Below are 25,356 nucleotides of genomic sequence, written 5' to 3'. Positions count from 1 at the left end.
GTCCTCAATTCAGGAGCTTCCTAACCTTTAAACCTCGGCCTCCCTCTCTCTTCCATGGCAAGTTCACCTCTATCTGTCATTTTTGCCCTCACTGTGGAGGACCCCCAACCCAGAACTCGAGCACTGCTACTGAGCTCAGGTCAAGAGTTCTGATGGAATTTTTTAAAATTTTTCTAAATTAAAAAAAAACTTTTCTAAATTTTTTAAAAAGTTTCTGCCATAGTGATAATTCTCAAAATAGGGCAAAGTCCTGTAGGTGGCACATCAGAATTTGGGATGGGATGAGGCTCTAGCTTGAAAAAGTGCCTTACACTCTTAATCTTATACCTGGAAGATGAAGAGTCAGTTTTACAGGACAAGTGACAAAAATTACAGGTTAACAAATTTTTCTTAGCTGGAATAGATGACCTATAAACTGTCTTTGAGGGGAAAGCAGAATCCCGGTGCGGGGTGTGTAACACTCCTCTAAAGGAAAGGCACCTGTCTGCAAGGAGTGGGTAAAGGACAGAGCTGGAGTCACGGGGAGAAGAAAACACCCGCAGCCAAGCCTTCATTACAACAGCCGACAGGAAACGTCCTTCTTTAATGCTGACAGCTTCTTACACAGCAGCCACCGTGCCTGCCTGTGGCAACACACCCCAGCCTCGCGAGGAAGGCGGAACACAAGCAGCTATTTCAAAAAACAGCGCTCCACTATGACCCAGGTAAACAAAAGCTGCTAGGAGAGGAAGGACATCTAATCTGGGAAATCGGCAGGAAGGGGGAAGGCTTCTAAGGAGGAGGAACTAGTTGAGTCAAGTAACAAAAAGAATCCCCAGGTCCCACACGTGCAATCAGATGGTAATACGTGCAATGGCATATTCCTAGGAAAACATTCCAAAGGACAGAACAAGGGCAGGTATGTAATGTGCCTCACTCCCCATTTTCACTAGAAAGTTTGGGTTGTTCTTGTCCACGGTGATGATCAAGGGCTCTCCCTCTACATAACCACACGCCTGCCCACTTCTCCCTCAGGCAGGCTCTCAGCCCGAAGCCAAACAACTTCCAGGGAACCCCGGTGTCCTTACCACCCCTAAGCTGCCTAAGAACTCCACATATAAGCCACACAATCTTACTTAAACATGAGACAGAAAGAATATAAGGACAGCTCACTTTTTCTTAATACAAACTTAAGACGTATATATATTTTGAAGACTTTGCAAAATCCCACTGTATGAAAATATCACAATTTCTTCCCCCCACCAAGGGATATACCACTTCTAATTTTTCACTACTGTGAATAATGGACTATCACAAAATCGTACTTGTGAACGAATCTCATCACTCAGGATGAAGTCCAACAAGTGGGAACCATTTTCAGGTGCCTGCCATCCCCAGGGCCCTCCAGGGGTTAGCGAAACAGCCTTCACATCAGCAATGTGAGGGGCCCGTCCCACCTTCCTCCCAACAATCCTTTTTACCAGATTCACTGAGCTCATCCACTTCTTTTATGAACTATCTATGCTTTACATCCCTCTGTCTGAATGCTCACCTGTTCCTTACTGACTCTACACTAAGGATATATATTTTATAATAGCATAGCCTATTTGCTTGTTTTATAGTGTTCTTCGATGTTAAGAAACCTACAATTTTTTTTTTTTAATTTTATTTATTTATTTATTTATTTATTTATTTATTTATTTATTTATTTATGGCTGTGTTGGGTCTTCGTTTCTGTGCGAGGGCTTTCTCCAGTTGCGGCAAGTGGGGGCCACTCTTCATCGCGGTGCGCGGGCCTCTCACTGTCGCGGCCTCTCCCGTTGCGGAGCACAGGCTCCAGACGCGCAGGCTCAGTAGTTGTGGCTCACGGGCTTAGTTGCTCCGCGGCATGTGGGACCGTCCCAGACCAGGGCTCGAACCCGTGTCCCCTGCATTGGCAGGCAGATTCTTAACCACTGCGCCACCAGGGAAGCCCGAAACCTACAATTTTTATACAGTCCATTCTTTATTACCATTACTTTTTTTTTTTTTGGTGTTTTTTTTTTTTTTTTTTACTTTTATTTGCATTTATTTTTTGCAGCATTTATTCCTGGGCCATAAGTTTTTGTTTCTTCAGTTTCTTCTGGGATATCTTTTTCTTCTGGGCAACCTCCCCTTCTGGTTTAGGAACAATCTGCTCTTTTTCGGTAAGGATCATCTCAATGTGGCAGGGAGAGCTCATGTATGGGTTAATCCCACCATGAGCTCTGTAAGTCCTGCGCCGCATCTTGTGGGCTTTGTTCACCTGGATGTGCTCAATGACCAGAGAATCTACATCTAAGCCCTTAAGTTCAGCATTACTCTGCATTTTTGAGCATGTGCAGTAAAAATTCAGCACTCTTTCTGGGCCACCAACCCTGTGTCCAGCCTCACTGTTTGGCCTGGGCACACCTACCAACTCCACCACTGTAACGACGGAACAGCACACATTGCTTCTTTAAAGTGACATCCTTCAGATACTTGGTGGCTTTTCGGATATGCATACCCTTAATGGCCTGGGCAGTTTCACAAGTGTTCTTAAAGTGAACACGAAGATTTGAACCTCTTGACTTGCTTGATTTTGTGGGGTTTTCTGGGTCAAGTGAATAGCGAACCATTTTTAGAGGTCACCTCAGGCCACTTACTGGAAAAGCTACCATTACTTTTAATGTTTAGAAAGTCCTCCAATACTCCTATTTAGGAATTTTTCATAAAACAAACAGCAGAGAGTAACATTTTTTTACTTCTACCCTCTGGTTTCCGTTTTTACACAGATTTCGAAATCTTTTTGCATATATTATTTGGTAGGATTAGGGCTCTTTGTTATTCTTTAAGGCTCTTTCCTATTCCATGTATTTATTCTTTTAGATAAACTACAATAATCTTTTCAAATTCTAAACTACTGATGTGGGGATTTAAAATCAAATGTTCTAATCTTTTGAATTCACTACTAGTGAGGTTGGCCCACGGTCTTCTTGTACACTAGCCAGAGTTTTTGCTATGGGTTGGAATAGTTTTACAAAATGGGGGGGGGAGGGGATTATAAGCTTTTTCTAATTCTGGTTTAATTTACACTGTTCAAGAACTAGCTTTTCTTCTTGAAACACGGAAAGAATTCACTGGCAAAAATAGCAACGGGCCAAAGCCCTTTTGGGAGGTAATCCTTTGCTCAGCTGTAAAAGTGTTCTTATAAATGCAAATCTCTTTTATACCCACCACCGCTATTTCTAATTTTGTTAGTGCTTCCTGGTGCCCCCACCCTGTGGTCAGAGCTGCTAGGTTGGTTTCTTTCTTTTCTAAGAACTAGGTTCGACTTTATTAAACAATGGAAATCACTGACTGCCGATTCATCTCCCACCTCGAATCCTTCTCATTCTCTGCATTTAAGCGATTAGCTTCCTGGGCTTTCTCAGCCATCCATCTGGTGACCAGCTCCTGGTTCTCCTCAGTAGTTTTCCTCAGTTTCTCCTCCAGGGCAGTGAAAGTGATCTGCAGGGCATCATATTCATCCTTCAGGGTCTGGTTGACTCTTTCAAGGTCCTGAAGCTTAGTGCGTAGTTCCAGGCACTCGGTCTCGAGATCAGAGATGGTCTGCAAGCATTCTGCAATTCTGAAAACACGACGGGAGAGGGATACTGCACAAGAGCTGTGTGAGCTTGGGCACCAACAATGAACTTAGCCCTCACAGCAGGCACCTCACTTGGCCAAGCCCAGCCCCAGGGGTTTACAGGACAATCCCATTAATGGAGAGGAAACACCTAGGGCAAAGTTCATCCAGACTATGAATGACTAGTTAAAGTATCTTTCAGAAAAGCAGGATGGGAAGGAAGAAGGAGCTTTTGATGCTGAAATCCCGTAGTAATGGGAGATTAAAAGGAGGCTGGGTATCTTGTGCATTCCACCAGCTCTATCACTCACTGAGTGTGAACGCCTGAGCAGGCTCCCCACCCTTCTAAGCCTCTAGAGAGCCCTCTCTGTGGAGTAAGGGAAAAGGCACAGATGAAACCCAGGCTCCCCTCCAGCTCAAATCCTAGGATTGGGAGTCCCTGTTTATCTTGTCCGGTAGGCTTCTCCCAGATCAAGAACAACCCTGCCCACAAACTCATCCCCGTTCCCAAGGGCCGGGCACTCGGCTATCTTGGTCCCATCCCCACCACAAAAGACACCCACTCCCCCAGGCAACGGCCGTGGGGGGAACTGTGAATGCCTCAGGGACACTTCCAAGAGCGAAGCTGACTTCTCAGGGGTGTGCTGGGGCCCTGGAGGACGGAGGGCACTCTTCTTGCCTTTTCCATCCTCAGAGGGTAGAAAAGGACCCCAGCTATGTATGCACAGAAACGAAACTTGTGTTGAGCCCAGTGTGGCTACTGTTTGCCACCGATCACCACTGGCCCCGCTCACAAGAGTACAGTAAAACAGGCAGTGAGATCCCACGACCAGTCCCGAAGGAAGCGTGCTCTCTACTCACTTGGCTTCATTCATCTGCATCTCCTTGTCCTTCTGCTGCATTTGGTTATTCAGGTCAATCACCAACTGAGCTAACTGGGGGTAAAGAAGAACACTTTCATAAACAAGAGATTTTAGGACCTCAGTTGGAAACTCATAATTGCGGTTTACTTTAAAGAAAAAACAGGTGCCTGTGCGGTGGGGCCGAGGCACCAAGAAGAGATGAGCTGGGTGGCCGAGAGGAGAAGGGCCAGCGGGGCTGCCCTCCCTGTTGAAGGCAGCCTTGGATAGACAAGCAACGCTCCCGGCGACTGCCAGGCTCCTGCTGAGAACGCCTGGCTACCCCTCCACCCCAGCTACCTTTTCTGACTCTTTAGCTGATAATCAATTCAGCTGAAGTGATGGTAAGTTGCGCTTTTTCATAACTTGCCATTAGACCACCACCCAGCGTAAACACAGCCCAGGACTTGATTCTTCCTAATGAATTTTTCTGAAATTGCAGGTTTCACGCTTTATGAAGGTATTAGTTAAGACTTTCAGTCAATCAAGGAGTAAGCTTCTTTCTTTTTATGTTTCTCCACTTGTACCTTTCGTGTCATCTTGGAGCATGACAACCTGGTTATCTCAATGGCTTGCCCGCCTGTTGACAGAGGTCTCGCATCTTTTCTGTTGTTTCATTCCCCACAGATAGAGCTGGTGATGCCGTATGTAGCCAGGATGGCTGCAAATTCCAGTGGGAGTGCCTGCCCCACCCCCCGACCCCCAAGACAGACGAGGAGAGGAGCTATCTTTACCTCCCCACGTTTCTTGTGTAATTCAGTCAGTTCTTCTTGGTGTTTAATCCTCAGCTGGGCCATTTCTTGCAGCTGACTATCATTCCACGCACCATCATGTCCAGGACTAAATGCCCCAACCAGGCAGATGAAGAGAACGTGCAAACAAGAGAAAAAAAATCAGACCCCAGACCCCTTCAATCAGGCACTGGAACAATAACTTTAGAATTTCAAACATGTACATGACAACATAGCCAAGAAAGCAGTTCAGTTCTCCAGGCCAATAGTGTTATAAGTCACTACAAACCTAAAGTAGAAAGTAGGAGATGTGAGACACAGGGTAAAACCAACCAACCACAACCCATACCACCAGCTGCGTCAGGAATAAAGGATGGGTTCCAGAATAAAGTTCAGGAAAACGGGGAGGAGACAACGAGGCCCACTCACCCGACACGTATCTGAGCGCCGGCTCTGTGCTAGGCACTGTTTTGGTGCCTAGCGGGGAGAAGGCAGGGAACAGGAAGCTCTACAATCGGCTAAGAGTAGACAACAAATGAGTAGATGGATGGAGTCAGGTGGTCAGATGTGCTGTGAAGAAAAACTAAGCAGTGTAAAGAAGGGAACAGAGCGACAGGGCTCCTGTTCCACGTGGGGTAATCAAAGGCATCCCGAGAGGTGACACTTGACTGAAGACTGCAAAGAGTGAGGAACAAGCCATGCGGACCCGGGGACGGGGCCCTGTGAGTGGAGGGAACAGCAAGTGTTGGAGAGGCTGGGGGCAAGTGTGACCGCAGCGCCCGGGGCAGGGGGTGCAGGGAGGATCGGGGAGGCCACGCAGAGCCTCACAGGCCCCCGAGGACTGTGGCTTTTCCTATGCATGACTGGAAGCCGCCAAGGGTTTTGAGCAGAGGAATGACTTACGTTTTGAAAGGATCGCTACAGTTGCTGGGTGGAGAGCACACTGCAGGGGTTAAGGGCAGAAACAGCGGGACCCGTTAGCAAGCTATTACATATTCCAGACTCAGAAAGTGCAGATCAGGACAAGGTGACGGCAGCGGAGGCGGTGAGACGTGGTCAGATCCTAGCTAGATCCACTCTGGAGAGACTGCAGGACTTGCCTTTGAATTGGTTGCGGGGAATGAGAGAAAGACAGGAGTCGAGGATGACTCCAAGGCTTTTGGCCTGAGTGGCTGATCGAAGGTAGGCGTCACCTACTGAGGCAGAAGGACTGGGGCAAGAGGTTGGGGGAGGCCTGAAGAGTGAGTTCACCGTGGACATCCAAGTGGGCGTGTCAAGTGGAAACTGCATATTGTTAAGAGTCTGAACTTCAAGTAAAGAGGTCCAAGCTGGAGGCTGACATATAGAAGCTGTCAGCAAACAGATGTATCTAAAGCCATGGACAGAGCTCAGGCCACCTCGAGAGTCAATGGAATTTGGGAAAGTTTGCAGGTGTTTGCATACTATCTCAGAAATAGCAGCAAGTGAACAGAACTGTGGATTTGTAATTCAGGAGAGGGGTCTTGGCTGGAGCTACAGGTGTAAATTATCAGACTACAGTGAGTAGCTGAAACCACGGCCCAGGGAAAGCACACAGATGGAGAAAAGGAAGATGGCTGGCAAACTAGGATGCCACCATCTGAAGCGGGGGCCGGGGCACCATCTCTTCCCAATGACCGATAAGAAATAAAGAGGGAAAAGGCAGCAGAATGACGCCCCCTCCGAAATCTACCCTCCATCTCTAAGAGCATTTTTCTTACATGTTCTAAGATACACTAATATTGCGTTCTTTGAGGCAACATAGTGCTTCCCTAATCTTGGCCCATGAACTCGAAGCCAAGAGACTAGAAGGCGGCACATACCTCATAAGAAACCACCCTAAATTAGGCAGAAGCAGCAACAGGCCTGGGTGATTGACTGCATGTGGGGATTAGAAGGAAAAGAAATAATTTCTATCAAATCCCCTTATTTTAATGCAAAGCAATGTGAAATATGCAAAACATAAAACTAGTCTGTTCCTCCAAGGAGCTGAAGAGAATCCTGAGAAAAGGCAAGGATACAGGGCACTCCTTCCTCTGCTCAAAGCCTTTTACCACTTGCAATTTTATTCACAATAAAAGTCAAACTTCTTACAAAAGCCCAATAACAGTGCTTCACTAGGCAGAAAAAAAAAGAATCACCTAGAGAGCAGGTTTTAACAGATTCTTGGGCCCCATCCCAGAACGATTCATCAGGTCGACGAAGAAAAGGGTCAATAATCTGCATTTCTAACATGCTCCCGGGTGTCTCGGATAGTTCACAAGGACTGAGTAGCCACTAAAGCAGTGGTTCTTGTATGTTAGAGGTCATCAGAATCACCTAAAGGGTTCTTAAAACAAGACTACTGCGTGCCACCCCTAGAGTTTCTGAAACAGGAGCTCTGGGGTGAGGCCCAACATTCTGCATTTCTAACAAATCTCTGAGGCTGCGGTCTAGCAAGCATACTTAGAAAACTGTTGGAATCAACTGTTTCCCAGGGATGAGTTTCACTTTGATTTATTCAGTAAGCAAAGGGATTAAAACACTTAAGAGAGGAGTCAGATAATTGATGAGATAAAGCTTTTTAAGCACAGTGTGTTTTAAGATTAATTAGAATGGGATGGGCAGGACTTGAGAGCCCAGAAGAGAGAGATAGCAGCCAATTAGATCCCCGTCTTCTGTGAATACCTGTATCCTACTAGCACACACCTCACTGAGCTACTCTCCCTGACGAGGCTCAGGTCCTTGCGAACAAGGACTCTTGGCTTATTCATCTCTGTATCCCAACGCCTGGCCCACACTGTAGTCACAAAATGACTCAGTGAACGAGACCCCTGCCATAGTCTAGGAATGGAAGCATAGATAAGCAATGAAGCTGGTGGCACACAAATGCAAACCAAGGGACAGATGTACAGGACACTGTGGGCAAAGAATCAACAGGCCCGGGTGACTGCAAAGGGGGAGGGGCAGGACACCAAGGGAAAAAGGAATCATAGCTGACTTGTGGAAAATAAGGATACCATTAATAGAAACGAGGCAGTCAGGAAGAGGCCTGACTGTGAACACAAGTTTGCAGGAAGGACGGACTTCCAGTTAAATTACCACCCCAGTGATACTCAGTTAAAAGAATGTTGTATATTTATTTATTGTACCTTTCCAAGCAAATGAGTTTCGCTGACAGATAAAGGATGCAGGAGTATAGTCACCAAGAGGCTAACCAGATAGAAATAAAATGTTTCAAGTTTTCAGTTGACTGAATTTAGATGAAAAAGGGCGAAATGGATTCTCTACACCTAAAGTTGACCAGAACACAGCAACTAATATTTTAAATCCTGCAGAAGGCCTCCCAGGACCACAGCTAGGCACGATCTCCTGAACTGTTCTTAAGCAAAAATGGAACCTAGGCCGGGCCATCTGTTCCTCTTTCTACTCCGGTCTGCCTGGAGACCATCTCGCCAGATGAGGAAACAAGGATGGCAAGTAGTTAGCAGATACGGCTATAGGAGTAAATGAAATAAGCTACACCCAGCATTTCTGTTTTTTTCCTAAAATCCTAAATTACCATCAACTTTGTTTTTACAATTGCTAAATGTTAGCTGATATGCAAAAAAGCTTGTAGATTTTAGGGCAATAATGGGTACTGTTCCCATACAAACCACAGAACTTAATATGCAAACGTGATGAACAAATGGAAAAGGAGGACAGTAAGACTCTAGAATGACTGCATTTAAGCCGCTCTGATGAAGTATGGCTTTAAGGTTTTTTTGGACCATGACCCTCAAAAAGAGATAGTTTACATGAATGACCCAAGTAAAGATACTAAACTCCCCACCATGAACACATACTCACATATTTAGTGAAGCAATACTTACCCTTCCTATAAAATGCAGATTTCTGCCTAATCTTTCTTAAAAAAAAAAAAGCTTTCTGCAACCCACTGGTTTGACCGCACACTAAGATACGTGGAAACAACACTGAACTAAAAAGGATCACATAGACCTGTAGCGCTTATGTTTACAGGCCAGTCAATCCTGTACTGACAAGATCTATGTAAATGTGCTCAAGAATGCTTACTTGTCTGATTATTTAGAAAAAGTGAACCCTGGTAGGCTACAGGAGGAACTGGCCTGGTTACTCGCCTTAAGCAATTTCTCAAGCTCACATCGTACTGATGATGAGCCTTCTAGGTGGGTAGCTACATACTTTCAAAAAAAAAGTTAAATAGTTAGTTATTTGGCTTCAGAAGTTTTTATTTGAAAGGAACTGACAACAAGTGGAGCACAAACACTGTACTTGGTTTGCTTCAAAATCAGGGAAGTGACAACTGAACTGAGACAAATTTCAATTAATAAGGAGACACAAATAATACAGGATAGTTTCAGAATACCTTATCTCAGGAGACACAAATAATACAGGATAGTTTCAGAATACCTTATCTCAGGAGACACAAATAATATAGGATAGTTTCAGAATACCTTATCTCATGCCTGTTTGGTATGTCATGCTTTTCAGCTTGTAGCTTATGGGCCAGCACTGAATGAAGATCTGACTTTTCCAGCAACTTGTTATCTAGCAAAGAAAAAAAAAGTTATTACAACCCAGGTATGCTTTATTACTACTTAACATCTTATAAAGATTTGGACCAAAGATACAACCAGAAGATGACTGGGTAGGTTTCACTTTTACGAGGTATCAAATTACTAGGCACTGTACTTTACCACCAATTACAGCAATCGTCCAAACTCCAGGAACATGTGCTCCTTAGACGCTTCCTGGTGCAAGCACAGGCAGCCCAGACAAAGGAACCTATGAAAAATCACTCCGAAACGCCCCCGTGCCCATGCTTTCTACTCCCACAGCTACCTGTTTCTACCTGGGAAAGAGGCAACAAACATACCAAAACACAATGGAAAAGTGAAGTGTTATGCACCTCTAAGTAACACAGGAAACCTTTACCTTATTATATTTGGAATTTTTTTTTAAAAGATTTTTTTAATGTGGATCATTTTTTAAAAGTCTTTATTGAATTTGTTACAATATTGCTGCTGTTTTATGTTTTGGTTTTTTGGCTGCGAGGCATGCGGGATCTTAGCTCCCCGACCGGGGATCGAACCCACACCCCCTGCACTGGAAGGCCAAGTCTTAACCACTAGACCGCCAGGGAGTCCCTGGAATATTTAATCTAAGATCAGGGCACTAGGGATACAAATACAAACCAGGGTCCCTGACCTCAAGGAGCTAAAAAAGTGTAATGGGGGTGGGGGTGGGGTGGAGGTCAAGTATAAAAAGGAAGAGTGAACTTTTACTCATTTTCTCAGATGGTTTCACAGGTGTAGACGACAGACAGTCCAAGCAGAAGGTCTAGAGAGCTGTTCAGTAAGTGGCTAGAAATAAAAGTTTGCACCAACACATGAGAGGGCAGGATGAGAAATTCAGACCTCTTCTTACTGGCAATAGCGAAACAACAGATTTTAAAAGCAGGCAGTGACATGAACAGATATCAATTAGTAAGAAGTCAAAGATTATTCTGAGGTTCCCTGCTCGTCCAACTGGGTGCAAGATCCTAACAGGCCAGAGAACACAGGAGCAGAGAGCTCAAGGAAGAAAATGAGTCCTTGGAACTTAATAAATGTGACAGGGAACACAGTGCAGAAATTCAAAAGAAAAGTCAGGGCAAGAAATGACATGCATGCAGGGAGGGGGCCAGTGAGATCAGAAGTGGAAGGGGGTGCACAAAGCAGAACAAGAAAGTGACCACAGGAAACTTACAGAAAACGCACACCTGACGGGGGCTTTCACACCCAAACGTCTGAGATTAGCGTTGCTTCAGAGCAAAACTTGGAGAGGGTTTATGCTAGTGACTATTCCTGTTAGAATAGCTTATCTTTCCTCTTAAAGAGTTGAGTCCTACTTCTTGATATCTAAAAATGGAAATCCTGGGCAGAAAGAGAAACACTATCTTCATCAATGTTAATTTAATAAATTAGCTCAAGAGGACAGGGAAGTGATTCCAACCTAAAATGTTCACCAGTGTCAAAGGGCTCTAATAAGATCTTCAAAATGTTACAGCTAGGTGCCCTGTGATATCAAGGACATGAGGTATGCAAGAGGGATCCTTCTTAAAAGTTCCTCTCACTCAAAGGCCACCTGCTGTCCCCATAGCCTCTTTTCATCTTTCTCTTCAGGCTCAGAGGCATGACTGAACAGGAAACTCTGGTTGACTGCTTTGGGAAGCGAGGAATGAAGAGGGAGGCTGTTCCACAGTCAAACTAGAAGTGATCTCCCAAATGTCAATCCCCTGCCTCAACTGCAGATTTTAACAGGCCAAGGTTGTCTTGCCCTCTTGCCCCTCCTCTCAGCCTCCTCTCTTAGCCCCTGGGCATGCATTACTCACTATAGCTGTTTTAAGACGTGTTCCCTCTCCAGGACTGACCTGTCTTTCTGATTTTCCTCCAACATCCTCCACCCCTTCAAGATGTCCATTTTCCAAGTGCAGAAAAACATTCAATTGTGTCAATGTGATTACAGGCACCTTCCATTTATAGACAATTACGTAGATGGCTTTCAAAGCACTTATATGCACAGCACTGTGTTTATGAAGCAGGCAAGGCGAGCTTCACCCCTATTTTATAGATGCAGCAAACCAGACTCAGGTAAGTGAGGTTGGTAAGGGGAGTGTCGTCAGACCTCCAACCCAATTTGACTTTCAGTGTGTATTAGCTTTTAAAGAATAAGCATATGATGAAATACCCGATGACCTGAATTTATGTAACCCATAAGGAATCGTTTCAACAAGGAGTTTCCTGTGCTTCTGGCTTTCTGAAAGAGCACTGGGCTGCCAGCCTCTTAAGAGTGTAAGGAATTAGCACAGGAGTGGCACATTCATCATCTCCCTTTTCTCCCCATTTAAGTTGAGAGGATGGGCTCAGCGAAAGCAAGGAAGGCCGTTGCTTGGGGGACCCAATGAGAAAGGCAAAAGTGCAAAAAAGTCAGGAGCCATCAAGTCTGTGTCCAAATCCAGGCCCTATCCATTAATCTGCTGTACCTCCCCAGAGAAATGACCTAATCTCTCTCAGTCTCAATTTCCCCATTTGTATAAAGGGCAACAGGACCTGCTTCATAGAATTTTCGGAAAGATAAAGTGAAACGACACATGCCAAATATTTACGACAGCACTCAAGCTTGTCTCTACCTTAGAATTACTTGGGGATCATCAAGAAATACTGACACCTGTGTCCCACCTCTATTACTGGGGTTTCGTTGGTCTGGGATGTGGCCTGGGCTTTATAATTTTTTAAAGATCCCCACCTGATTCTAATGTGCAGGTAAGTTCAGGAACCATAAATTTAGCACAATCAGAATTCAATAAAGGGCACCTACTATTACGCTGAACTGCATCATCAACATGATTTGAGATTTGCAGGCTTACTTCAAGGGGTAGACGGAACCAGAGGTCCGAAGAGTGCCCCGTTTCTTCCCCCAAATGTGTCGTCAGTTATGGTAAAATGGGGCGGGGGGCAAGGAAATGCTCTTTAGAAAGCATCTAAGGGCACAAACATTTTTGTACTCAAATTGCAGCAGCGGGGGTGGGTGTGGGCCACCTCTTTCACACTGAAGTTTTCAACAACAGTAAAGACTGTGATGTCCCAACTAAAAAGTACGTTAAGACTCAAGATGTGTAATATGTAACAGCCACAGAACACCAAGGTGGAGGAAGAACAACAGATCTTCAGGAGTGAAAGGCAAACATTTCACTACACTCTGAAGATGACGGTAACGGAGCGAGTTACTGCTTAAAGTCAGTGCCCGTTTCAGTAACACGATGCCCGAAACAGGATGTTTCTGGAACCGGCCTATTTAAGTACACAAGCATTGTGTGAGCTGCTGGGATTTACAAACACAGACGTGAACGGTGCCTGCCCGTAAAAAATACCCAATTGAGGAGGAAAACCCACCACAGTCACACCCAAGAATAAAGTGAAAGAGGAAAAGATCTAAAAAGGCGTTTGGGGGTCCAAGGCGCTGGGTACCCGGAGCGGCCTCAAGGCGCGCGGGCGGCGCGGGGGGCTCGGCCTCGGGTTCCCGCTGGCGCCCCGCATGCCTCGACTGGGCCCGCCCGCCCGCCCGCCCGCTCCCGGGGCGCGCCCGCTCCCGGGGCCCGCCAGCCGCTCACACTGCAGGATGATCTCTTCGAACGCCTGCCTCTGCAGCCGGTCCCGGCGCCTCAACTCCTCCGAGATGTGGCGCTTCCAGCGGGGGAAGACGGCGGCGCGGAGGCCCGACGACATGTCGCACGCTGCCCCGGCGCCTTAGCGCCGCCGATCCGCACGGGGGCTGGCGGCCGCGGCCCGCACCATGAGGCAACCAGCGGGCGCGGGAGGACCAGCAGCCCCAGGGTTCAGGTCCACGAACAGGCCTCCCCCGATGCCATCCAGGACGGACTTCCGGCTCCTGACGGAAATGGCTTTGGACAGAGCCAGAAAGCCCGCCTCCTCGTCCGACGTCTTACGCCACACGCACGCACGTGTCCGGCGCCGACTCAGGGCGCTGGCTGATGATAGCATCCCGAGGTCGGAAGTGCCGGCAGCAGAGATGCGGCCGCTAGGAGGCGTGCGGCCCACGTTGGAGGCTCGGCCTTGCGGGGTCGGGGGCGGAGGAAGGAAAAGGCGAAAGGGAGGCTTCCGCCCACCTGCTGTTTCCCTTGCTTGCTTTTCCCCGTTTTATATTTTCTTTCTTAGCCTGCCTCCCTTTTCTTCATGTCAGTTTACAAGCAGAAGTAAACTCCCCACATGGCAGCTGTGTGACTATGAATGAGTGACAGCATCCCTAAGCCTCAGTTTCCTAAACTGTAAAATGGTGAAGATCCCTAAACCGGGAAGGAATGATACCTATCCCACAGGATTGTCGTGAGGATTAAAAGTAATAACCTATATAATGCAATTCACACTGTGCCTGTACATAGTAAGCCTAACCTTACCTAGACACTTGGTATTCTTCGAAGTCCTCACCAAAGATTGGTTGCTTTAAGCAAGAGCAACCCATTGACCTTGGAAAAAGGTTTTTTTGCAATAAAGAAATGGAATGCAAAGAACCGCTAAAGAAAATGCGAATAGATTAGCTATGTAAATCATTAGAAGACTGGAAATTATCTATGACCTAAAAGTAAATGGGTCCTTAGAAGGTCATTTAAGGGTTAGGATACAAACAGGATTTTGAAAGAGAAAAAGGACAGTTTGCCAGTAGATGAAAGCGGAAGATGAAAGACAGACTCGGGAGAAGATGACATCTATCAACTCAGTAGCATGGGAAACCTTGGTCTGTAGTAGGGTCATCTGAGTTCCAATTGCATTTAACAAGTTAGTAAATTTATTGCATGAAAATGGAGCCGGACAAAATAGGAGGCAGAAGAGAGGAAAGGAATGTCAGAATCTGCCTTCTCTTTCAATGTGTCTCAAGTCCAGAGGAAGATCCTTCACAGACAGATAAGAAGGCCTTTCCTCTCCTGTGGAGCCCAGGAGTAGGACAGTTAGGATTCTAGAGCTGCAAAGATATTTTGTCAGCAGCCAGTACTGAGTGATCTGAATTTGTGGGAAAGACCCATAGGGATCAGAAATAGAAGGGAGTTCCTCACACACTGAAGCAAATGAAGAAGCAGGTTCTGAAAGTCACGAAGAATGCCTCTAAATGTAACAGTGGTACCAACCTCAGAAGAGCCTAGCATCAAATCTTGACAGCTGAATATGCTGATTTCCCAGACAAGATTATGATTAAAACATGTTAACAAATTTGCAGAACCAGCAATTCCCCTTACAGGAATGTATGTCAACAAATATTTGGACAAATGCCCACATAGAGAAAACTGTCACAGCATTGTTAGTAATAATGGAGAGTTGGGAAAAATCTATTGATTTCCACCAATGAGAGTTAAATTACTGTATATTTATTGTTCAAAAAAGTTCATAATAAAAGGAGTATATGATATAAATCTAATTGATGTAAAATTAGTATGTCCCTGGATCCTCATAGGCAAAGTTTGTTGAATGAATAGAGAATATAATTTCTAAACTAAGGATACTAAGCTCTGTAGGTCTGCCCTCTCCCTACCCGGCCAGCTTTGTCCAGTGAGCACTGCAGCCTCCGTGGGCCCTCCTCCTCTCTTCTGCTCACATGCTCCCGCCCAGTGCAGGGCCTTTGGATTCACTGTGCTTCTGTTGGGCAAACCCTTCCCTTCTGACCTTTCTGAGTTAATTCCTATGAGTTAATTCTCAGCTCAGTAGTCACTTCCTCACAACCTTCAAGTAACAGACCTTCACAACTAGGTCAGATCGCCCAGTGACACATGGACCTCTTCGTTCTAGCATTTATCACAGTTGTAGCTTCGCATGTTTTTTATCATTACTTGCTTAAGGCGTGTCTCCCCGCCACAGACTGTAACCTCCACGGCAAGAGCCGTTCTGTCTTTGTTCATCATTTTACCTCCAGCAAGGGCGTGAAGTCTTTCATATATTAGGTGCTCAGTAAATGTTGTTTAATTAATGAATGGAATATATGAAAATATTTTCTCTGGGAAGTAGCATTGCTGGTGTTCTTTTGTTGTATGTATTTTCTATATCTTATATGCATTTTCTAATTGTTATCCATTATATATGTACTGTATATGCAAGAAAAAGTTATAGAAACGAACATAGATTTATTGATAAAACCATTTCTTCAGCAGAGTGCTAGGTTCTGTGGGAGACAACTAATAAGTGGGAACACTTCTAACAACATTATGGGCCGGGTACTCTTCTGAATATTTCACGTGTTGTCACTCTCTTAATCCTCACAACAACCCTACACAGTAAGGTTGTTATTAGCTACTCTTAGCATCTTTATCCTCATTTACGTATGAGGAATCTGAGGCCCGCAGGGGTAAGTCACTGGCCTGAGCACACCTGGCTATTTATTGGCGAGACCTGGCTTCAAACACAGGCAGTTTGACTCCAGCGTCTGTGACTTAACTACTGCACTCCATTGTGCAGTTTCTGTTTCTGCTGACATTGTAGTTTGGCTCAACTAGAATACGTAAAACAAAGAATAATTTGAAATGAATTGAAATCAATTCCTAAATTAGCCAATAGGGAGGGCATCCCGGCGAAGAGCAAAGTCAGCAAAGTCAGTGGTTCCCGGGACCCTGAGGGGAATGGCTGGAGGGAGGATGAGTAATGAGTAATAGGAAGGAGGAGGAAATGAGCTTGTCTGAATATTCCGCAGACAAATTATGGATCTTAAAAGAAGCGTTTTTATTTGTTCTGGTAAATACTGAGTGTGTAAAGGATGCAGCATGCTTTGCTGGATAGCGACATCTATGAAATGGATTCTGACTGCCTGTAATGGATGTAAGATACATGTGAAGTGGTGCTCCAGTTCTGAGGAACTCAAGTGCAACCTTCCAAGAATTGTCCTATTTACTTCTGTCCTTTCCCTTTTGGTCCCCCTGCTTTCCTTTATCTTTCAATCAGCAAGTGGTCAAACAGCTGGGTCCTGGTGTGGGTCAGGCACAGGGTGAGCACTGCCTGGAAACAAAGATGGCCAGACTTGGATCCTGACCTCAAGGAGCTCACTCCTCAGGAAGGGAGATCTGAATGTGATTATTTATGAATGTAAGGAATTATAAAGTAAAAAAGACCCAGCCAGCGCCCAGGGCTTTTGATTCTCTTCTGTTCTTTTTTTCTCTTGCTTTTATTCTTTTTAAAAAATATATTTTCCTGTTTTAAAAAAATATGGCTCGATCTTTATTCTTTATTTCCACTCCTTTTCAGCTGTTCTCAAAATTAGATCACTAAAAATGAAAGTAAGATAAGCTAACCATGTTCCCGTGTTAACTGTCTGCTGTAACCTAGTAAACCTAGTGACTGCTGGAGTAAATGAAAGGATAGCCAAGAATCCAACCGACGTGGATTTTCAGACACACCGATGATCCCTCCAAATGTCGCATTTTTGGCGCTCGACTTTTTTACCCCTTGGCTTTTCTTTGTTCCCTTTAGTGTTATTGTATTTGCAGACATACGAATAAATACCACCTGACATTTCCATTATAAAGACTCTCTGTGCACGTGGAGTAAAACCCATACAGGTCTCGTCACCCACTCCATATATATGTTGACACTTAGATTTCACATTTTAGAAATGACTGTCTGATGTGGGTATTATCCCTGTACCCCAATACAAGCATTATAGTAAAGTTTAACTTTCTTAGAGAAAGTCCTTGTTATCCCTTCTATAAATTGACAGCCAAGCGTCTGGAATCATGGCTGGAGGATTCAACATGGCACATCTAACAAGCTGGGACAATGGTTAGAGAGAGAGAGTGTCTCTGTGGGAAGTTATCTCCCTTGGTTTGCCTCTTTGCTCTTTAAAGAGATGATAAAATTTCTCCCAGACACTACTGCCCTCTCCTACTATGAATAATACCTAATGTTAAATGAGTGATTTTTGCATGCCAGGCACTTTGCTCAACATGGATTAACTTATTTAATTCTCAAAACACTACAACGTAGGTGTTATTAGTATGTCCTTTTGCAGATGAGGAAACTGACATGCAGAGGTCAAGTAGCTTGTCTGATGTCACAGAGTTAGTAAGAGGCAGAACTCGGTTTCAGTCGAGGAAGGCTGGTGCCAGAACCCAGCCATATAACCATATGTCCCTCTGCTGTGTATCAGGGTATAAAGGTTCTGGCTGGTTTTTTTTGTTTTTTGTTTTTTGTTTTTTTAGGATGAGATAGAGTATCAGAATGCTTTTGATTGCAAGCAACAGAAGTGCAATTCGAGCTTCCTTAAGGGAAAGGGGAGGTTACATGGACATGGGCTGTTGCATCAGGCTGGCAGCAGGGATGTGGCTGAACTGGGACCCAGATGCAGATCCTGTCAGAATGCTCAGCTCTTTGCCTCTGCCTCCCTCTGTAACTTGCCGCATCCTTTGTCTTGTGGTCCAGCTCTTTTTGTCCAGTTCCTCCAGCATCTCCACAGTACAAGCCAGCGGCAGACCAAGCTGGCATATCCAAGTCCCAGGTCTAATAAATTTCTGGGAGAGGGGACTTCCATGGTGGCACAGTGGTTGGGAGTCTGCCTGCCAATGCAGGGGACACGGGTTCGCTCCCTGGTCCGGGAGGATCCCGCATGCCGCGGAGCAACTAAGCCCGTGCGCCACAACTACTGAGGCCTGCGCGCCTGGAGCCTGTGCTCCGCAACGAGAGAGGCCGCTGCAGTGAGGTCCGTGCACCTCGACAAGGAGTGGCCCCCGCTCGCAGCAACTAGAGAAAGCCTGTGTGCAGCAACGAAGACCCAACGCAGCCAAAAATAAATAAATAAAGTATAAATAAATTTTAAAAGACAAAAAAAACCCCCCAAAACCCCAAATAACTTAAAAAAAAAATTCTGGGAGAGGAGGCTACTGGACTAGCAGGGGCCCGTATCTAATAATCTATGTGGCAAAGAGGCGGGGTCAGTCTCCTAGGGTGGTTCCCTCTGGATGGAGGGGAAGGGACAGGTCCCAGAAGAAGGTAGGTGTAGAACACGTCTGTTCAGACTGTTGAAAGTTGAAACTTATTAAGTAGATCTTAAATGTTCTCCCCTCCCCCATCCTTTTATTAACACATCCACCCTCCTGACTATAGTCACGGTTTTTCCTTGCCCCATCGTGCAAGAAACTGGTCCCAAGGGTGGGCATAGGAACCCTTGCCCATCACTGTCCCCCACAGGAATTTTTAAACTGGATCTGGGAGAGAGGGGCCCTTTTTCTCCTTTCGTTAGGAAGTGAGGCCATGCATGGCCATGCTAGTGGCCATGTCCCCTCCCAGGTCTCATGAAAAGTTTAGCCTGAAAAAAATGGAGCAAACACACAGGGAGAAGAGGAGACGAGAAACCAAAAATTCTGATGGCATTAGTGTCCCTGGTTCCCGCCAGTCCTGAAAGCAGCCCAGCCCTACTTTCCCAGTCTGGTTACATGAGCGAATACATTCCTGTGTTTCACTAAAGCTGGTTTACTCTGGGTTTTTATTTTCTCTTGCCACCCAAGAAACCTGATTTTTTGTTTGTTGGTTTGTTTGTTTTGGCCACGCAGTGCAGCTTGCAGGATCTTCGTTCCCAGACCAGGGATTGAACCCGTGTCCCCTGCAGTGTAAGAGCAGAGTCCTAACCACTGGACTGCCAGGGAATTCCCAAGAATCCTGATTAAGACAGCAGACCAGCCCAAGAAAACACTAGGGCTGGGCAGACAGAATGGTAGTGTCCCCACAGGTGGTCACTAAGGCTGGGTTTTCCACTTTAAAATCTTGACAAAAGGAGGAAGGTCAACCCACTCTTCTCACCATGCATGTTTTGTGTTCATCAGCAATCCATTTCCAAATTTTTGGGGAAAAGTTTCTGGATCTGAGATCTCATGAACGTCTAAGTGAAGCTCTGTTCTAAATAATAGTGTCTGCTGGTCAGAGAAAATTTTAATAACTTCAAGGTGATTAGAGTCAGCCTGGGGATATTAGAAAATACTGTTGCCATATGTTAGAACTGTACTGTCATTTCCTCCTCAACAGAAAGTGAAGGGACACTATTTCGAAAAGCACCGTTTCGATGACTCATGGGATATTAATAATTTTTCAGAGAGTTTAACCACCACTGCATTCTCATGCAGTAGAACCACGTAGAAAGCACACAGCAGTGGAATCGTATTTTGATTAAATAACTAACGAAATAAATATTGCATATCATGAGATGGGGTCCCTTGTTGAGGCACCAAGTTGACGTTCTGTCTTTAAAAAGGCCAACAATTGGAGCAGCCTTGTGTTGAACTTGCTCTGCAAATCCGGATGCCCAGACAATTTGCTTTTGGGAGCCTGATCCCCAAATAAGGAGGGGCCAGCCAGGGATGCAGCGTCCTGCAGAGACGGGGCTCAGGGCTGGCCACTCTGTGTGCTGTGTGACTGAACACACTTTCCAGTTTTTGGTTCTGAACCTCTTCTTTCCAATAAGGACATTTTTCTATGCCAGATCATGCACCGGACCTCAGTCTGTTAAGCTTCCCCACAACCGAAGGTTCCTTGCATAGCTCCCTTAATTTTGTCAAAGAGTATGCTGGATCAATGGCTTCTCCAGTGGCCTGGGTAATCCCAGCACAGCCCTCGTTCTCCTGGAGGTGTGGGGCAGTCCAGTGCAGGCAGAATTGTCTGGCCATGAGGTACACCTAGGAAACCGTTCAACTGGCCTTCCCGACAGGTTCATGTGATCCGGTCCAGCCATTACATAGTCTGCACTGAGGTGAAGAGTCAGGGGTGGCCTCCCTGGCCTTTCCAACACGGCCCCGCGATTCCCGTGGGCCTGGGCCTTGCCCTAGACCTTGGGGCTGCACCACGTGATCACACCTTGGGGGCAGAGTGGCCCTCACCCTCTCCCCCTCTCCCTTCCACAACCTATCCCCCTACCTCTCTCTCTCTCCCTCCCTCTAGTTTTCTTAGCTCTCTTTCCCTCTTTTCCCTCAAGGCCCCATCTCTTTGGTGTCCAGTATGAGCTCCACTCCTGTGATGGTTATGTTTGTCAGCCACTCTGCACTCCATCCATTTCCTGGCAGTCAGGGGTGTGTGTGTGTGGGGTGTTGGAGGCAAGAGTGAATGACCCTCTGGTCTGGCTGGAAAGGGGGGTGGTAGGGATGGATCTAAAAGACAATCAGATCTTTGATTCTTGCTAGTGCCTCTCCGGTGCCTTATTAAACCATAAGATTATTGGGACTTCCCTGGCGGTCCAGTGGTTAGGACTCTGCGCTTCTACTGCAGAGGGCAGAGGTTCAATCCCTGGTCGGGGAACTAAGATCCCACATGCCGAACGTCGTGGCCAAAAGGAAAAAAAAACTGTAAGATTATTTTTCTTTTCTCAGGTCTTGACTTCTGTTACAGAAGCCCTGCCCCCACCCCACACCCATTACTGTAATCTTGAAAGTTACCTGCTTCAGGGCTTCCCTGGTGGCGCAGTGGTTAAGAATCTGCCTGCCAATGCAGGGGACAAGGGTTCGAGCCCTGGTCTGGGAAGATCCCACATGCCGTGGATCAACTAAGCCCGTGCGCCACAACTACTGAGCCTGCGCTCTAGAGCCCGTGAGCCACAACTACTGAGCCCCTGTGCCACAACTACTGAAGCCCACGTGCCTAGAGCCCGTGGTCCGCAACAAGAAAAGCCACCGCAATGAGAAGCCCGCGCACCACAATGAAGAGTAGCCCCCGCTCGCCACAACTAGAGAAAGCCTGCGCGCAGCAACGAAGACCCAACACAGCCAGAAATAAAAATAAAATTAAAAAAAAAAAAGTTACCTGCTTCAGGAAGTGAGGAGTGGACAGGGAAGTGAGGAGTGGACAGGAGGAAAAGGAAAACACTCATTCTCTCATGCAAGCAAGAATTAAAGTAAGATGCAGTAAGTCTGAGTGTCAATGGACTAATTTACAAGGGGATTTAGAATGACAAACAGCCTTAAGTCAACATTCTTGTGTCAGCAGTACTCCCCCACTTGTGGAAGTTAGGAGGATTTCAGCTGCAAACAACCGAAACCTTAACTTGTAATTTAAACCAAGGGGGGGGGGGTCCAGCAAAATATGGCAGGTGGGCCAAATCCAGCCTATTTGTTTTTGTGAGGCCTTCAGGCTAAGGAGAGTTTTTGCATTCTTAAAATAAAGAAGGGCCTGTGTGTTGGCCTTGAACTTATGCCCTTCAGATCTCCTGCTGGGGAATCAAAATTGACTGACAGCCCCTGCTGCTGCTCTCTGAATCCACTGCTGCAATAAAGCCATGTCCACATTTCTGATGGAAGCCTCAATCAGGGACCAAGCACAGCAGAGGAACTAAGACAAGGTCACTCCTGAGACATGCTAGACTCCTCTGACTTTGCCTCAAGGACACTGTTATGGACTAAATCTTGTGTCCTCCCAAAATTCATGCATTGAAGCCCTAACCCCCAATGTGATGGTATTAGGAGGTGGGACCTTTGGGGAGTGATTAAGTCAGGAGGGTGGAGCCCCCGTGAATGCGATTAGTGCCCTCATAAGAAGAGACACCTGAGAGATGATCTCTCTCTGCCAGGCCGTCTGCAAACCAGGAAGAGGGCTCTCACCAGACATAGAAACTTTTGGCACATAGATCTTGGACTTCCTGGCCTCCAGACTGTGAAGAATAAATATCTGTTATTTAGCCCCCAGTCTGTGGTATCTCGTTAAAGAGGCCCAAGCTGATTAAGACAGACGCCCTATCAGCCCTGCTGAAACTTTGCTAGAACTCACTGCAGGCTGAGGGCTTTCCTTCCCAACCTCCCTTCCTCCCTCTCTCCTTCCCAGGGTCTGGCCTGCACATGGTCTGACAGCTCTCCTACCCTCATCCAGAGACCCCCATTCCTCCATCTCCCCTCCCAGGTGTCTCCCTCAGTAAATCTGTCACATCTAATCCTGCCTTGGCATGTGCTTGTCAGGGAACCAGAGGTTGTGATGAAACCCAAGTACCAGGAGAGGATGGGAGAAGGAGGAGCTGCCAGCTCTGCTATAGACGTTTTGGGGGTCCTGACCCCCCCAAGTCTAATTGCTTTCCCTCTAATAACATCATGGGTCTGGGTGCCTATGTTTCCACCACGAGACTGGACCTATCTGACCCATCGCTCTTTGGAGCAGCTGTGGACACCCAAGATGGGCCAGATTCCTCTTCCAGGGGTCCAGGCATGGGGAGCTGGACTTCAGGGTTGGAACAGCTACGTGGAGCCAAGGCAAAGCCAGGGAGACCAGGAAGGAGAGGAGAGCAAGGAAAGTGGGCAGAGGAAACGTCTGGGGAAGACCAGGGCCAGGGAGGAGCCCCACTCCCCACGCCGCCATGTGTCTGAGCCTGCATGTCACCAGCGCTCCCTGGCCTCTCCCATTGCTCCATCTCCACCTGTAGCTCGTTTCTCTTCCTTGTAAGCAGAGAGCCTTGACTACAATGGAAATCTAGAATTCGACAGCCGGAAAGCCCCTTAAACATAATTTTATGGCAGAGGCTCAAAGTAGGGAATTCCCTCCTGGTCCTGTCTGCCTTTGCCAGGATCTGAGGGAATGAACCAAGCGCTGCTGCAGGTCCTGGGTCTGGAGTAAGGGGGCTCCTAGCAGGGGGAAGACGGCCTTGCTGTGTCCTTTCTCAGGCCCGGATTCATGACTGGGGAGGTGACAGCCCCTCATGCTGTAACGTGGGGGGCCTACCTGCCCTCTCTGCCAGACCCCAGGTGACTTCTCACACGAGGGCCATGAAGGCAGGTCTCCTGTGGTGGGGTGGGGGTGAATGGAATCTTCTCCGCTCCTCCCCAGCAATCCTGCATTCCCATCTGCTGTGATTTCACAGCATCTCCAAGATCGATGGGCAGGAATTTGCTTCACCTTTGGGTAACTAAATAGCCCATTTCTGTTAATTTTTCCAAAGTAAATGAAGTCTGGGTAAATACTTTCATGGAGTAATCAGGGAACACCTCTGCTGCACAGGCTCTGCCTTCAGAAACTGGGAACTGCCAACAACCTTTTAAGCAGCTTTTCCGCTAAAAATTTAAAAAACAAAAACTTGGGACTTCCCTGGTGGTCCAGTGGTTAAGACTCCGCGCTTCCACTGGAGGGGGTCTCAGGTTTGATCCCTGGTCGGGGAACTAAGATTCCACATGCGGCACTGCGTGGCCAAAAGATAAAGAAAAAAAACCAAAAAAAACCCCACCCAGAATCACTGGGTGAGCACTTGTTTTATGGGCTGAAGCTATTTTTTTTAATAGCAAAAAATTTTATATTTAGAGTTAGCCAGCTGGACTCAGTTTAGATGATCCCAATTTTGTGGGCAACACCCAAAGCATCGTAGTCAGGAGCCGGTCAAACATATACCTTCTTCTAGCCATGAGGCCTGATCAGGGTGTTGACCTTAGCCATGTGGATGTCATAGAGCTTCTTCACAGCCTGTTTAATTTGGTGCTTGCTGGCCTTGACATCCACAATGAACACCAGTGCGTTGTTGTCTTCTATTTTCTTCATGGCTGACTCCGTGGTGAGGGGAACGTGATGACGGCATAGTGGTCAAGCTTGTTTCTCCTAGGGGTGCTCCTCAGAGGATATTCGGGCTACCTCCTGAGCCGCAGTGTTTTGGGCTGTCAGAAGGTGGGTGATGCCTGGATCTCCATTTTTTTTTTTAAATAAATTTATTTATTTATTAATTTTTTATGGCTGCGTTGGGTCTTCGTTGCTGCGTGTGGATTTTCTCTAGTTGCGGTGAGTGGAGGCTACTCTTCGTTGCGGTGTGCGGGCTTCTCATTGCGGTGGCTTCTCTTGTTGTGGAGCATGGACTGTAGGCATGTGGGCTTCAGTAGTTGTGGCTCGCGGGCTCAGTAGCTGTGGCTCACGGGCTCTAGAGTGCAGGCTCAGTAGTTGTGGCGCACAGGGTTAGTTGCTCCGTGGCATGTGGGATCTTCCCAGACCAGGGCTCGAACCCGTGTCCCCTGCATTGGCAGGCAGATTCTTAACCACTGTGCCACCAGGGAAGTCCCCAGAGGATTTTTTGTTTTTTGTTTTTTTCTCATTAATTTTCACTTTATTCGTTTGAAATTTGTGATCATATCCATAAGACATAGGAGTCCTTTTTGCTGAGGCTACAAAACGAACACATCCTGTCTATTGATTCATGTTTTTTTTCTTTTTTTTTAAATTAATTTTAATTGGAGTATAGTTGCTTTACAATATTGTGTTAGTTTCTACCATACAGCAAAGTGGATCAGCTATACGTATACATATATCCCCCCTTTTTTGGATTTCCTTCCCATTTAGGTTACCACAGAGCACTGAGTAGAGTTCCCTGAGCTATACAGTAGGTTCTCATTAGTTATCTATTTTATACATAGTATAAATAGTGTATATATGTCAATCCCAATCTCCCAACTCATCGCACCCCCGCCCCTTTCCACAGAGAAGTTTTTAAATTGTTGTTTTGAATTCTGAATTTCTGAATTTTGAAAATAAAATTTATTAACATGGCTCCAAGTTAATAAGAGCCATGCATAGGGGAAGGTTTTGGAACTATTGGAAACATGATTCAACAGTCAGAAGCACATGAAAGCAGCAAATAC

At 46.2% G+C, this 25,356-nt stretch overlaps 1 protein-coding gene and 1 pseudogene across 3 annotated transcripts in view; both read right to left on the bottom strand.

The window, feature by feature from the left end:
• Positions 1-13,661, bottom strand: part of ATG16L1 (autophagy related 16 like 1) — a 42,718-nt gene extending 29,057 nt beyond the window's left edge. For all 3 annotated transcript variants that reach the window (XM_061188621.1, XM_061188629.1, XM_061188639.1), the window contains exons 1-5: positions 13,405-13,661; positions 9,707-9,800; positions 5,238-5,343; positions 4,466-4,539; positions 3,356-3,607 (exon numbers count right to left, since the gene is read on the bottom strand). In XM_061188621.1, the coding sequence (XP_061044604.1) occupies positions 3,356-3,607; positions 4,466-4,539; positions 5,238-5,343; positions 9,707-9,800; positions 13,405-13,519 (641 nt within the window). In that variant the 5' untranslated portion in view covers positions 13,520-13,661. The remainder of the gene's footprint in view (positions 1-3,355; positions 3,608-4,465; positions 4,540-5,237; positions 5,344-9,706; positions 9,801-13,404) is intronic.
• LOC133090290 (large ribosomal subunit protein uL22-like) lies at positions 2,051-2,634 on the bottom strand (annotated as a pseudogene).
• Positions 13,662-25,356: the final 11,695 nt, after the last annotated feature.

Source organism: Eubalaena glacialis, chromosome 1, assembly GCF_028564815.1.
Source record: "Eubalaena glacialis isolate mEubGla1 chromosome 1, mEubGla1.1.hap2.+ XY, whole genome shotgun sequence".
NCBI lineage: Eukaryota > Metazoa > Chordata > Mammalia > Artiodactyla > Balaenidae > Eubalaena > Eubalaena glacialis.
The sequence above is the reverse complement of the archived record's forward strand: the minus strand, read 5'-3'. Positions and strand labels throughout refer to the sequence as shown.